Source organism: Dasypus novemcinctus, chromosome Y (genome assembly GCF_030445035.2).
Source record: "Dasypus novemcinctus isolate mDasNov1 chromosome Y, mDasNov1.1.hap2, whole genome shotgun sequence".
Lineage (NCBI taxonomy): Eukaryota > Metazoa > Chordata > Mammalia > Cingulata > Dasypodidae > Dasypus > Dasypus novemcinctus.
The window spans coordinates 2,553,170-2,568,726 of NC_092216.1; the positions used below are offsets into that span (position 1 = coordinate 2,553,170).

Below are 15,557 nucleotides of genomic sequence, written 5' to 3' on the forward strand. Positions count from 1 at the left end.
GTTCTGTCTTGGTCCTCCTTTGGAATCTTTGCTTCTGCATTTATTATTATTATTTATTGTGACTTTGCAAACCAAGCCCAAGGGCCAGGCAACCTCGTGTTCTCTCCTAGAAGGTGAGAGTGTAGGAAAGTCTGGATGTAATTGCGAGTGAGTGTGTAAGTGGGTAGATGGATTATTTATCCACATCTCTAACTTGCTGAGAGGGCAGGGTGGGATAACAAAAGTGACCTGAATTAGCAAGGGAAATCTCAAGTAAAACAATTAAAAGCCTCAGCTGGAGGCTGGGAGCTACCAAGGCTTAGGCTGAGCCATTTTGGCAATTTCCGTGTGCTTCGGCCTACAGAAGAGCAGGGCAAGGCCTTTTCCATGACATTAATTTTCATTCTGGACGTTAGAGCTTCTTGAAGCCAGTTTTGAAATCTCTGCAGAATATTATGGAAATCGCTATCTTGAGCCAAGAAAGGCAGCACTTAAAAAAAAAAACACCATGTGAACGAATTAGAAATACAAGTATTTCAAAGGTTTATCTTATTGAAAACACAGTAAAAACCTAGCAGCTAGAGAGTAAGTATGCATATTTATTAATATGTGTTTGCACGCTGCTTCTATACCTTTCCAGAACATTACTGGTTGGGAGGGAAACTTCAGCCACATCGGAAACCATTTTAGGAGGCTGGAGATCTGCCAGGTGGGAGCTTTCTCTCGTAGGTAATGGGGCTGAACTGGAAAGCTCTCAGGGAGAGAGCTTCAGAGTTCATCATGTTTCCAAGTGCCTGGTTTGTTTCTTCCATCTTCCTGTTTCATCCTGAGATTGACGTCCCTCATGGTGCCAACGTGGCTGCAGCAGCCCCGGTTCCCCTTAGCTCCAGAAACAGAGCTCCGTGGGTCCTCCACTGACTCCAAGGCTGTGCCCAGGGAGCAGAAATTTGGAGAGTGAGTGCTTGGGGTAAGTAGCAAAGGCGGTGGACCTTCAGTTCCGGGGGACTCCAAGAGGGACCTTCCCAAAGGCAAGTTTTCTCTTAAAACCGATGACGTTATCGTCCAGTCTCTGAACCACAGTCACTCTGTTGGCTCAGAAGGAATCGCCCTTCCTTGTCAACGGGTGGGTGTGTTGAAAAAGCATGCCTCTTTGGTTACTTTTACCATACCTGTGGTTGATGTATACTCAGGAGACCTGAATCTCTGTACTGTCCATGTGACAGCCAGGCCCTGAGCTTCAGCAGACTTGCAACTCCTACCCTCTGGTTCATTGGACTTACCCAGGTCAGCTAACAGGGAGGTGAAGATGGTCAACCACCACACCAGGGAATCAAGAGTGCCTACAACTGCAAGCAGGAGAATTGTACCCATCATCCATGTGGAATCTAAGCCCCCTCTTGATGTAGACGTGGAGTGGACATCACCATCCCAGGGTCCACAGGCTGGAGGAATAGAGTATGGATTAGAGTGGACTTACTGGTATTCTACTATGGAACTATTGTGACTAGTAATGGAAGAAACTGCAGCACTGATGTGGAGAAAGCGGCCATGGTAGCTGCTGAGGGCAGAGAGAGGGAAGAAGACGTGTGATGTGGGGGCATTTTCAGGACTTGGAGTTGTCCTGGGTGGTGCTGCAGGGACGGATGCTGGACGTTGTGTGTCCTGCCATGGCCCACTGGGTGGACGGGGGGAGAGTGTAAACTACAATGTAGACCACTGTCCATGTGGGGCAGCAGTGCTCCAAAATGTATTCACCAGGTGCAGTGAATGTGCCACGATGATGAAAGAGGCTGTTGATGTGGGAGGAGTGAGATAGGGGGGAGTGGGGTATATGGGGACCTCCTATTTTTTTAATGTAACATTTAAAAGAAAATAAATAAAAAAATTTAAAGAAAAACATATTTTTGTAGACTTCAGAGATCTTTGAGCTTGAGCTGGGGTGCCCGTGCGACCAAGGTGCTGGAAAACTGGACGGACCCGCGGCCGAAGCGGGGGACGTGTTAGCAGAACAGGGAGGCCGCTCTGGGGGGTCCCAGGAGGCCGGGAGGGGCGCTCAGGGTCGGAGCTGGTCTCACAATTGGGTGTGGTTTGAGTGTTGAACTCCGGGTCGTGACTCAGGATGTGTCAGTCTGGGCAGTTATTCCAGGAACCTGGAGGAAAACGACGCGCTGCTAATGCCAAACGTTTTAAAAATATCTCAGGTGCGGGTCCGCGGAGGGCGCTCAGGCCACAGCTGCTGCGGTCGGTGCTTCCTCTCCTCTCTAGACCCGGGTGCCGGAGGGCGCCGACCAGGCGACGGCGGGACGCGTACCCGCCCCCTCCCCACGCACCGCCAGACCTCTCTGCCCCCTTCCCCGCCCGCGCCCCGCGCTTGGGGGAGAAGCTGCCGCCGGCGCGCGAAGTGGGTCTCAGAGGGACCGCGCGCTGTTCCTCAAAGTTCCGGCCGCCAGCTCCCCACCCCGCAGCTTTCCAGGCTCTGTTGTTCCAGACTGGGCGTTAGGGGAGGGGTTTGGGGTGGGGGCCGGGGGTAGGCCGGATCCACTTGGCAGAGGCGAGACGGGTTTCTCTCTGCTGCCAGGGCCCCGGCGCGCTCCCTTGGGGGCAGGGAGAAGGTCCACGCGGTCCCAGAAACGGAGCGAGTTTCTCTGCTCTCCTGGCGGGTACCGCCCCGGCCTCGCCTCCCGCCCGGCTCTCGGTTCCCCGGGGCGCCGGTTCCGCCGAGGTGTCCCCAGGCCGCGGCCGGGCGGAGAGAGGCCGCGGGGTGGGAGGCGGGCGCAGGCCGGGGCGGGGCGGGAGGCGGGCGCAGGCCGGGGCGGGGCGGGAGCCCCTCCTCCCCGCAGGAACCCCCCTCTCCCCCCGCCGCAGGGCCCGCCCCGCCCGCGCGGCTCCCTCCCGCCGCCGCCGCCCTCGCCCGCCACTCCCGGACGGTTCCTGCGCGCTCCGGGCGCACCATGGCGCGCCAGGCGGTCCACGCGCTGCTGTTTCTCGGCCTGCTCTGCTCTCTGGCGCCCGCCCCGCAGGGTGAGCGAGCGCGGGGGAGACCCTCGGCGGGCGCGGGTGCGGGAAGAGCGGGGGGTGGCCGGGAAGGGGCGCAGGGGGCGCCTCGGGACCCCTCCTTCTGCCGCGGGGCGCGCGGTGCCCACGGCGCGGCCAGCGTCCCGGGAGCGGCCCGCGCGTTCCGGGCTCCAACTCCCTTTGGGAGGCGGGTTCGGGCGCGCTCCGCGGTGAAGCCTCAGCGCGGGTTTTACGAGTCGCCAACTCTGGAGGTGGCAGAGAACTGGAGCCCCCCCCCCCCCCCCCCCCGGGGGCTTCCTTGTGTTTCCCGGACACGTGCGTGCGTCTCCGCGGCCCCGGCAGGCCCCTAAAGCGGGACGGCTCGCCAGGGTGTGCGCGGGGCCTCCCAGAGTTTGCTCGGCGCGGAGGCCTCTCGGGAGCCGTCCCGGGCGGCCGCGCCCTGCGCCCGCGGCTTGAATTTGGAATCCGCTGGGGAGCGGCCTCGGGGAAGGCGGGGGCGGAGAGAGGGAACTTTGAGCCCGCGAAAGGTTCAGAAATCCTTGGCCTTTCCGTGCCACCCAAGATTTCCACGTCTCCGGCGCCCGGGGACCTGCTGAACTGGTGGCCCAGAGCAGAATAAAGCGTTTTTCTTGCCAGGTTGAGCCTCTGTCCCCGCAGGAAATTCTGAAAACGTGAAGCCCGGAATGAAAATCTTTCTCGGCCCCTGTGCCCACATACAACCTAGGTACTTCCTGTCGGTCCCTTAACTGTGGTTTATTTTTCTCTCTCTCCCTTTTCGCTAAATATTGGGGTTATGCTGGCAGCCGCGTTTGAGAACTCAGGGTGCTTTTTAAGTTTCTTTTTTTCATGTGAGTAGGGACACGTTTTGTTGTTTTTCTTTGAGTTGAAGCATTTTTAAACACTTATTTTTTAAAAAAGATTACATAGATGACACAAAATGTTACACTTAAAAATATAAGAGGTTCCCGTATACCCCACTCCCCTCGCCCCCACTGCTCCCCCATCAACAACCTCTTTCGTCATTGTGGCACATTCATTGCATTTATGAGTGCACGGACACTTCGTTTGTTTTTTTAGTTTTTCCTCTGTGTATTTTAATTATCTTTCTAAAAAGTTAATAGGTCACACAAAACGTTACATTAAAAAACATAAGAGGTTCCATATACCCCACTGCCCACCCCCCACCTCCATTAATTTTTTTAATTGTATTTTTTTTAAGATACAGAGGTCACAAAAAATGTTACATATCAGACTTGCTGGGAGTCTTTATCAGTGTTGGGTGTGTCTAATTTAAAAAGTGTGTCCTGAGCCTTGGGCAGCTGAAGGAGACGACCTGGTTTGGGCAGTGGGATGTCCTGGCTTTGGGCTTCCAGCTCTGCCCTGGGGATTGGCAAATGAGTTGTTGTTTTAGGGAGGATTTCCTCTTGGGTTGAAGCTCTTTTTTGTGTCCTGTGTATCCAAGAAATGCTGTTTCCAGTTGGTCAACTTTAGAAAAGATGAAGTTGGTGTGGGGGATATAGAATTGGACTCCCACTTTTTCCCTTTCTCCCCCATCTCGTTCATCACCCACAACCAAGATTTCCCCTCTTCTTGGTTGCTCTCTGCTGCCCGTGAAACTGCCCGGTGGGTTCTCCCTGTGTCTGCCCAGCTTTGCATTCATTCATTGATCCATTGCTGGGCACTCGTGGGATGAAGGAGAGAAGGTTCTGGTCTTTCAAGAATTTACAATCTCCTGAGGAACAGAAGCATCCAAATAAGAAAATAGGTTGTGAGGCATCCAGTGTGATCGTCGCCGTATAATCAAGGATCTCCGGGCAGCCAGGTGGCAAATCTTGCTGGGTCTGAGGGGCTTGAGTGTTTTCTTGTTGCCGTTATTGTTTTAATTAGAAAAGTTGTCATTTTGCAGAAGAAGCGTGCCTAAAGTACAGAGTTCCCTATCTCCTTCCCACCATGGTTAACTTGTTGCATTAGGGTGGTACCTTTGTTACATTGTTAACTTGTTGCATTAGGGTGGTACATTTGATATGTGGTTAATTTGTTGCATTAGGGTGGTATGGTTGTTACATTGTTGCATTAGGGTGGTACATTTGTTACAATTGATGAAAGAATGTTGTTACAATTGGGCTATTAATGATAATCCATGGTTTACCTTAGGTTCCTTCTTTGTGTTGTACAACCCTATTTTTTTTCTTTAAATTTTAATTTAAAATAGTGACTGGGGCTTGAAGTGAGCTGACAGAGCTCGGTGCCAAGCAGGGAGTGGCCTTATATTCTTTGGGCCTCGGAACAAACAACCTCTAAACAAAGCCACAGCAATATTAACCCAGAATGACCCCCTTTGGTTGCTCACTGTGGCTAACTGTAAGGGAAACAGAGAGGATTCAATGATCACATTTTGAGGGCCAGGACTCAGGAATCTCTGAGAAGGAAGATTTATTACCACCGGTCGGGCCAGGAGTCTGCTGAACCCGGAATAGAAGTTTTAGGTTATTTTTATACAAGAGACACATGGGGTGGGGCCAGGAGAGGTTTAGTTAGACTTTGTTAGTTTTTTAGGGTTTAACCATTTGTTTGAAAACCAGCTAAGCTTGAACTAGCCTATCACCCACTTTCCAGGTAAGCTTGAGTTACCGTATCACCCACATTCCATCTGGATGTGACTTTAAATTCACATTCAGTGTACATCCTTTCTGAATATTTAAAGTCTGTAGGGCTTCTATTACTTAATTGGCTTTCTAGAAGCTAGGCACACTTGGATACGGAATTAAATAAGCTTGAACTCATGCACAGGCTATGCTATAACAATGGTGAGATTTGTTCATTCCTTCGACAAAAAGGACGGAAGGGTGTGGGGGCAGAGCCGGGGAGCGTGGATGTGCTGGCTGGCAGGGACCTGGAGGTGAGAAGGAGCCAGCTTCTCCCACCGAGCGAGGACCGACCTCGAGTACCCCTGGGTGTCTTTGGGGGTCTCTCGCTGACCTTCCCCTCCCAACCCACCCACATCTGGAGACGAAGTAGGAACAGGCTGTGCCAAAGGTACAAACGGGCCTTTAGCAGAAAAGTAGGTGGATCTTAGAACACACATTCCCATACAAATATGTGTTTGGCTCAGTGTCCGTTCTGAGTACAAAACCCCAGTGGGTCTGGGTTCGGGCCCTGGGGGTCCCAGGTCCTCAGAAATTCTCCTGGGAGTGGCTGCGGGGACCGTGAAGCTGGAAAAGAAAAGAGTGGACTATTGAGCTTTAATGAGAGCAGCCTTCCCAACCGGGCAACGCCTGGAGACCCTTTTGGTTGTCACAGCTGGGGAAAGAGGTGGATGCTGCTGGCATCTAGTGGGTGGGGAGGCTCATGGGGACCCCCCCCCCCACCACCAAATGACCCGACTCCAAATGTCAGTTTTGCCGTGGTTGAGAACCCCTGGAGCCCAGCATTGGAATCCGCAGGAGCTGCTGGGTGGAAGCCGTGGTGGTCGAGTGGCATTTATCCCAGACTGTAACGTGACCCCAGTGAGTAAGCGGAAATCGGTCCCCCGCGTGAGTGATGGGAGCTCATCCTGTGGGATTGTGCAAAATGGATTTGGGACGCCGAATCCGGCGCCACGTGGCGAGCCGTCGACCAAGACGGTTTCGTTCTGCGCGTTTGTGCGCCGTCCTCGGCTGCCTGAAAACGCAAACACCCGGGGCAGCTGGAATTCATTGAACGGGTCCGAGGGAGGTACCTCTCCGGGGCAGGCGTGGCTTGTTTTCTGGAATCTTCTTGGCCTTTGCCTTGTACCCCTGTGGGTGTGTGTCCAAGTCGTTAAGAGATCGAGCAGAGGAAATGCTTTGGATGGTCCATCATCATGCCTTCCCTTGCTGCCTGCTCTTCACCTTCCGATTTAATTCCATTTCATGAAACTCGGTGCCTTTGCGCCTTCTTTGTGGACGAAGCTTCAGCACATCTCACCTGGGGAGAGCTGAAGACACAAGATCCTTGTTTTTGAGAAAGCACTTTACGTCTGGGGCTTATCAGTTCCGGGAGTGTTGTAGGTCTGGACGCTCATGTTTTCGGTCTACTAGGTGCCGCCATATTGCTTTAAGACTTGACTTCATCCTTGCCCGGTGGAATCTCTGGTTTGGCCATGGACAGCCGAAACCTCGTTCTTTTTTGTTTCTGCCAGTCTCTTGGGTGAAAGACTGTAGCTAATCAAAGTTTCTGTTTGCCTTTCTTGAGGTACTGCTCTCTCTTCACTTCTTTCTGTGCCAGCATGACTTCCTCTTCTTGAATTTTCTGTTCACCTTCTAGTTTCCACGTCGGTTTTGGGGGGATAGCACGTGGGTCTGTTTCAGCTTTGTCTCGGTATGACTCGGCGTTACCATAATCCATTCCTATTATTAACAATTCCCCTAAACAGGAAACCAGAAACTTGCTTTTTCCTCCCTCTAGCGACATGAACCCTTCAAGCCAGTGTTTCTCAAATTGCAGGTGGAGATGCAGGAAAGGGTGCTGAAGAAATCTGAGGTGAAGCCAGCTACTTGTATTGTAAAGGAAAAAAGTGAAATAGATTGGAGTAGAAAAACATCCGAGTGGCACCCAGGCTTTGCTGAGTAAGGATTGCAGGAAAAGCTTTGTTCCATTTCTCCCCAATGGGGTGGAAATGCCTGTGTCACTGTGGATGGTTGTGGAACTAGTTTGAAAGCTCTTGCAAATCTAAACCTTCTCAAATCACTTTACTTTGGCAAGACAGTCCCTTTGTCTTTGTAAAAAGTTGTCTGGCAGAGTTCCTCAGTTTTGAGGAGTCACAGTTAATCAGCAATCTTTGAAAAGCAAATTAATGATTCCAGGGGTGCTTTTAAAAAAGAATGAACTGACATTAATGGGATCAACAGCCCTTATTAAGGAGGCATCCGGTGTAGTGAGACTGTTAAAATTTTGCCTGCCTGGAAGACATGAGTCAGCTGTGGAGAATGTGGCCAAAGAATTCTGGATTCTTCTCTTTCTGCATTGCCTCAGTGTTTGCAGCGTTATAAGGGAATGCAGACCAGAAAATGCAGACATTTCATCAGGAATACAGTGGACCAGAATTGCCAGGGCACACTGTCTTTAGGGTAAATGGACTTGGAGGCGTGGAGGTTTTGTAAACACTGCAAGAACCCCGATATTGCGAGTTAACCATGGTCTTTAGCTTTCTCTCAGAGAAGTGTGTGGATTCAAATCTAGCTAGGAATTGCAATGGTCTCTTTTTTATTTACTCAGCACAAGATGAAACTCACTTGATGAAGGGGTGAGAATTGTTAGATTTTTATTTTTTCTCTAATTTTAAAATTTTTTAAAATAACTCCATACTTACAGGGTATTTGCAGAATAACACACAGAACTCAAATATACTCCCCAAATTTGCAAAGAATGCAAAAACACTACGTAGAACTCAAACATACCCCCCCAGATTTACCAACTACTAGTGTTTGCCACATTTGTTATTTAATTCTTTCTCATCTGTCGATTCTATCCATCATCTATTTATCATTGATCTATTATCTATCATCTATGATTTTATTTTACTTTATCATCTATTTAAATCTATTTTTTTAAAGATTTATTTATTTCTCTCCCCCCCCCCCCCCCCCACCCAGTTGTCTGTTCTCTTGTGTCCATTTGGTGCATGTTCTTGTTTTTGTCCGTTTCTGTTGTGGTCGGCACGGGAATCTGTGTCTCTTTTTGTTGCATCATCTTGTTGTGTCATTTCTCCGTGTGTGTGGCGCCATTCCTGGGCCAGGCTGCACTTTCTTTCGTGCTGGGTGGCTCTCCTCACGGGGTGCACTCCTTGAGCGTGGGGCTCCCCTACGCAGGGACACCCCTGCGTGGCACGGCACTCCTTCGCGCGCATCAGCACTGTGCGTGGGCCAGCTCCACACGGGTCAAGGAGGCCCAGGGTTTGAAACCGTGGACCTCCCCATGTGGCAGACGGACGCCCCAACCACTGGGCCAAGTCCGCCGCCATATTTAGATCTGTTTATCATCTATCTATAGTTGTATCTATATGTCTATCATCTCTCTTATCTATTTATCTCTTTCTACCTCTGTCTATCTCTATCATCTAATCATTTGTGAGAAGGTTGCATACATCGTGCTCCCCTAACACTTAATATTTCCACATAGAATCCCTACAAACATGGGTGCCCATTTATATCACCACCTTAAATACAAGCTGTCAAGTCCAAGGAACTTAGCACTGATACAGAGCTGACCGTCTATATTCCAATTTTCCCAGCTGTCCCAATAATGGCCTATTGGGCATTTTCTTGTCTGTTCTTGGAAGTGGTCTGGGGTCATGCACTGCATTTTAATTGTCCTCGTTTCTGGACTCCTCTTTTTTGCAGAGCAACACTGTAGCAGCAGAGGGCGGGGTTTGGCAGTCAACTAGACCTGGTTTCCGAGGGCTTGAAGATGGTTATTCACGGTGTCAGTGGGCAACCTGCAAGGACGGGATGCAGTGGTAGGGGGCGAGGGCAGACAGCCTCGCTGCAGGGAACTTAGCCGAGCACCACAGCTGAGCTGCACCTTGGCCGTACCTGGATTCCACCCCAGGGCTCCCAGCGCCAACACCTCTTCCCCGTGAAGCAGCTGCACCAGCGTGTCACAGACGGTCTCCAGTTGAAGATACACTTTATCTTGCCATCATGCAATCCCAAGCATCTTCACCGGGCTGTGGGTTGCAATCTGCATCCTGCAAAATAACAAGCTGGGGCTTAGTTCGGGAACGAACTGTGGAGCTGGGTCAACAGAGAGGAAGTTTAGCCTCAGCTAATACTGTGTACAGTGACAGCAGAGCAATCCCCCCTGTCCACCCCCTGGGATGTCCCCTCTTGTCCTCCTAGGCTCTCACCCACAGGCCTGACCTTTGAGTCTAAGCAATGAGCAGTGGTGTCTCAATGCCCTGTAGCCAAAGCGCCTCATTATTCCTCCCTGGTCTGCATCCCCTCCTTCAGTCTTATCTTTTATGATATGACCATTTGCCCATATTCTCAAACAGAAGCATCATAGTCCCAGTCCTGCCATCTCCTTCCTCCCACATTGGATGTGTTAGCAAATCCTGTTGATTGAATTTCCTCAATCTCTCTCAACCCATCCCCTTTCTTCATTTCTGTTTTCTTCTTTCAGATCTCTGCTCCATCCCCATCAATGTTTTTGCTGGACTCATGCAAGAGTCCCTGACTGCTGTGTCCCCTGGACCCCTTTGGGCACTCGGGGGAGTCATAAAGAGCTCTCACTCTCAGAGTCATTTTAAAAATGCATTTGGTAAAAGACTTGGGATTGCAAGGAAAAATCAATTATGTTAAGTGCGGCTGTGTCCCATGCTCAGGCTAAGAACCTGCCAGAGTCAGCACTGTACATTTCTGCCTCCCTCCATCCGCCTTCTCACCTGATGCCCGGGGGACTATCAAACACAAACTTGCTCTGCCTCACCCAGCAATGAATTCCAGAGACTCAGAGCTGAGGTTCTCAGCTCGGCCAGGGCTGTACCAGGCTCCATGGGAGCTTGTAAAAATAATCCCTCACCCAAACTCCGCCCGCACGCTCTCCTTTATGAGCTTGCGCCCAGGGTTTTTAAGAGCCTCTCAGGAAGTCCTAACGCGTGGCTGGTTGAGAACCACTGGACTGTCGTTTTACCAAACGTTCTCCTTTTCCCCTTAGCTCTGGGTTTCATTTGCAATACTTGCTTGAACCCGGCCGGCCCTTCTTTTGTTTCTTTGATGAGCATAAATTCGACCATTTCTTTCAATTAGGATGAACGTGACAATGTTGATTATAGGATGGCATTTAAATATCTTCGGTTTTGAATTATGAGCGGGTGAGTTAGAAATCATCAGGGGGCTGAAGGGAGGAGAGGAACGGAGGTGGGGAAATAGACTCTGAGAGAGCGAGAGCTTGGAGGAGCCAGTGGTTCAGGCTGTCCTGGGCGTGGCTGCCCCAGTGAGTGTCCTGGGCGTGGCTGCCCCCATGAGGTGGGCCAGTGCTGGGCCTGTTCCAGAGGTTTCCTTCCCCCCCCCCCCCCCCAAGCTCAAACCACAGAGCAGCTGTCTCTGGACGTGTAGCATGGAGGACAAAGGACTGAAGAGGCGCCGCGTGAGCCAGCAGCACAGCACTCTCCAGGAGGAGCCGTGTGGACCACGTGGCTCAGCCAGGGCCCTCGTGGGGTGTGAGTTGAGGGACTGGCCTGTGGTTAGCTAAAGCAGACACAGTCTGCAAGGGAGCGTTTGTCAGGGAAGGCCCCCTGTGCTGCTTAATCCTCAGAGTGAACTCGTCTCAGACGAGGCATGAGGTCTCTGCAACTCACTCACCCCATGTGTCCATCCGTCCACATCCACCCATGTATCCATCCACCCACCAACCTACCCATGTATCTGTCCATCCTCCCATCCATCCACCTACCCCTCCATCTGTCCATCCTTCCACCCTTCACCCACCCACTCCTACTACCCTTTCCATCAACACCCCCCTCACTTATCTATCCACTTATCCATCAATTTGTCTTCCATCTCTCCCCCCAACCCATCCATCCACTCATTACCCTTCATCAGTCCCCCATGTACTCATCCATGTATTCACCCACGCACCCATCCATCAGTCCCCCACCCACTCGTCCATCCATCCATCCACCCACCCACCTTCCTTCCCATCCATTGATCCACACCACCCAGTCATCCATCCATCCATCCACCCACGGCACCCACCCACCCACCCATCCATCCAGTCCATCCGTCCTTCCATCCTTCCATCCTTCCTGCCTTCTATCCATCCACTCACCTACCCACTCATCCATTTGTCCATCCACCCATCCATCCATCCATCCATCCATCCATTTGTCCATCCACCCGTCCATCCCGTCCATCCATCCATTCATCCATCCACCCAACTACCCATCCATCCAACCATCCTTCCATCTTTCCACCCACTTACCCACCCATCCATCCATCCACCCACTCACCCACCCATCCATCCATTCGCACATTCCCTCACCATCCATCCATCCATCCTTCTATCCTATTCATCCACTCACCTACCCACTTATCTATTTGTCCATCCATCCATCCATCTGTCCATCCATCACCCATCTACCCATCCACCCACCCCACCCATCTATCCAACCATCCATCCATCCGTCCATCTTTCCACCCACTCACCCATCCATCCACCCACCCCATCCATCATCCATCCACCTACCCATCCATTGATTCATCCTCTCCCCATCCCCCCATCCACTCACCCACTATCCACCCTCCTATCCCCCCCATCCATCTGCTCACCATCCACCCACACCCACCCACCCATGCATGCATCAATCCCCCCACACTCGTCTCTCCACTCATCCATCCACCCCGTCCCATCTGCCCACCCGTTCGTCCCCTGCAGTAGCTCCTTCAGGCACCTCTCCAACCTGCGTGGATTGAATGCTGCATTTCTGCACTGGTGGCTGGGACTGCAGAGAAGAAGAAGACTTTGCCCCAATGCCCCAATGCCCTGCTTTGTCGATGTGGTGCCGTGGGATACATGCCACGGGGGGTGAGCAAGCCCGGGGCACGTGAGGGGGCTGGAAGCAGAGCCTTCATCTCCGTGCAGAGGCTTGGAGAGTGAGCAAAGAGGAAGCCGGATGTGAAGGGGGAGGCTGGACTTGGGGATGGAGGGGGTGTAGAAAGAGAAGCAGGTGTGGGCGATTGTGCACCTGCAGGCAAGGCTGCTGGGCAAGCAAGAAGCAGTAACGGGGGGCGCTGGGTTATTGCCTGCCGATGGTGCTGCAGGAGCCAGAGGGTGGGTGTTTTCGGTGGCCACCTGTGAGGAACGTGGAGCTTTAGCTCACAGGGCCCTCTGGTCAGCAGCGCGGAGGCAGGGTGGGAGTGGCCACCAGGGCAGAGGGGGACGGTTCGGAAAAGTATTAAGCAAAGTAGAAATGCCCTAGCCGTGGTCTGCAGAGCTGGACAAAGTTGCCGTGCCATCGGGAGGCTTTAAACCTGGGTCCCTGGGTCCTGGGTCCTGTCCCTGGGAATTCTGATTTAATTGGCTGGGGGGCTTGGCCTTGGTGTCACCCCTCCTGACTCCAGGATTTTCTCAAAACCGTTTTTGTGTGCCTGAATCACCCGCGCGCACCGTCGAGATGCTTTGTCCGTCCTGGCCGGGAGGGGCTGCAGAGGGCTTCTTGGAAGAGGCGTCCTTTGTCCAGGGCTTTGCAGTATGAATAGGAGTTTTCCAGGTGTGGAAAGAGGGGGATGAGCCTTTCTGGCCAAGGAAAGGGCGGGAGATACAGCGTGAGATGGGCTGCAGTTTCCCAAACCGTGTGCCAAGGCACCCCACGGCATTATAGTGGGTTGCGGAAGGTGCCGGGGATATTTTAAATTTTAGAGGGAAGCAGCAGTATTTGCTGAATGTCATGGCAACTAGTATAATTATGTTGTCTGAATCTATGTCCTTAATACACAGCACCGTTAAGTACTCTGAATCCTCAGTGTGCTTGAATTCCTTTTCTGTGAATTCCGCCTGCTGACTGAGATTTATTTGGAACTCCCCAGATCTGCACGGGCAGGGGCTTCTGTGGTCATCTGAGGTTGTGCAAAACAAGGGAAAAAAATACGAGTGGCCCAGCGCCCACGTTTTTCCAGCTGAGGTTGAGCAGCATTATGCCCCGCGTTCCCTTTTCAGCGCTCATGCTATGAACAAGTGCCTTTCTGTGGTCGGTTTATTGCTACATATTGCTCATTTTTTGTGGGTGATGTCACTGGTTAAAATGACCCCCGGCCCAGTGCTGAAGCCGTGTCTAGCGTTTTTTAAGTGCAAGGAGGCTGGGATGTGTCTTTCGGAGAGGACCCGCGTGGACATCAGCTTCGTTTGGCGAGCGGTGGTGCCGTTGGCCGTGTGTTCACTGGCAGTGAATCAAAAACATACATTCAGGGAAAGCGGACTTGGCCCAGTGGTTAGGGCGTCCGTCTACCACATGGGAGGGCCACGGTTCAAACCCTGGGCCTCCTTGACCCGTGTGGAGCTGGCCCATGTGCAGTGCTGATGCGTGCAAGGAGTGCCCTGCCACACAGGGGTGTCCTCCGTGTAGGGGAGCCCCACGCGCAAGGAGTGCACCCCGTAAGGAGAGCCGCCCAGCGTGAAAGAAAGAGCAGCCTGCCCAGGAATGGCACACACGGGGAGCTGACACAGCAAGATGACGCAACAAAAAGAAACACAGATTCCCGGTACCGCTGATTAGAATAGAAGCGGTCACAGAAGAACACACAGCGAATGGACACAAAGAGCAGACAACTGGGGGGGAGGGAGGGGAGAGAAATAAATAAATCTTAAAAAAAAAAAAAGGATATTTAGGGAAGCGGACTTGGCCGGGTGGATAAGGCATCCGTCTACCATATGGGAGGGCTGCGGTTCAAACCCCGGGCCTCCCTTGACCCATGTGGAGTTGGGCCCATGCACAGTGCTGATACGCTCAAGGAGTGCCCTGCCACGCAGGGGTGTCCCCCGCGTAGGGGGAGCCCCACGCGCAAGGAGTGCACCCCGTAAGGAGAGCCGCCCAGCGCAAAAGAAAGTGCAGCTTGCCCAGGAATGGCGGCCGCCCACACGGAGAGCTGACACAGCAAGATGACGCAACAAAAAGAAACACAGATTCCTGTGCCGCTGACAACAACAGAAGCAGACAAAGAAGACGACACAGCAAATGGACAGAGAACAGACAACCGGGTGGGGAGGGGAGAGAAAAAAATAAATAAATCTTTTAAAACAAAACATATATTCAGTCAGGTGTCTTTCCACAAAGCACATTCACCCAAGCTGGGGACGGGTTGGTGGATGGCCATGTGGTGAACCGGAAGCTTGAGGGAACAGCCCCCTGCGTCTCGCCGGGGGGGGGTGGGGGGGGGGGGGGTTGGAATTCGCGAATTCGGCATTCGTGACAACCTGATTGGAATGTCACTGTCTGTGATGACGAGAATCAATGACTTTTTTTTCCCTTTTTTAAAAAATTGTCTTTTATTGAAACATACATAGATCACACAAAATGTTAGATTAAAAAATATAAGAGATTTCCACATACTCCTCACCCCACCCCACTCCTCCCACATCAACAACCTCTTTCATCAATCGTGGCACATTCGTTGCATTTGGTGAATACATTTTGGGAGCACTGCTGCACTGCATGGATTATAGTTTACATTGTAGATCACACTCTCCCCCAGTCCATTCTGGGTTATGGCAGGATATAGAATGTCCAGCATCTGTCCCTGCAGCACCACCCAGGACAACTCCAAGTCCCGAAAATGCCCCCACATCTCATCTCTTCTTCCCTCTCCCTGCCCTCAGCACCTCCCGTGGCCACTGTCTCCTCAGTGCTGTTTACAGCAGCATTATTCACTATTGCCCAAAGTTGGAATCAACCCAAATGCCCATCAAGAGATGAATGGATAAATAAAACGTGGTGTATATATAAATGGAATTCTACTCAGCTGTAAGAGGGAAAACAGTACCTATAAACGGGATAACAAGGATGAATCTTGAGGACCTTACGTTGAGTGAAGCAAGCCAGGCATTGAAGA

The 15,557-nt window shown here is 51.9% G+C and overlaps 1 protein-coding gene across 6 annotated transcripts in view; it reads left to right on the plus strand.

Moving 5' to 3' along the window:
- The first annotated feature begins 2,855 nt into the window (after positions 1 to 2,855).
- Positions 2,856 to 15,557, plus strand: part of LOC139436091 (CD99 antigen-like) — a 46,082-nt gene continuing 33,380 nt past the window's right edge. For 5 of the 6 annotated variants that reach the window (XM_071213459.1, XM_071213460.1, XM_071213461.1 and 2 more), the window contains exon 1: positions 2,866 to 3,000. In XM_071213459.1, coding sequence (XP_071069560.1) covers positions 2,931 to 3,000 — 70 coding nt within the window. In that variant the 5' untranslated portion in view covers positions 2,866 to 2,930. Of the gene's footprint in view, positions 3,001 to 15,557 lie in introns of all 6 variants that reach the window. The other variant, XM_071213463.1, reaches the window with a different exon arrangement.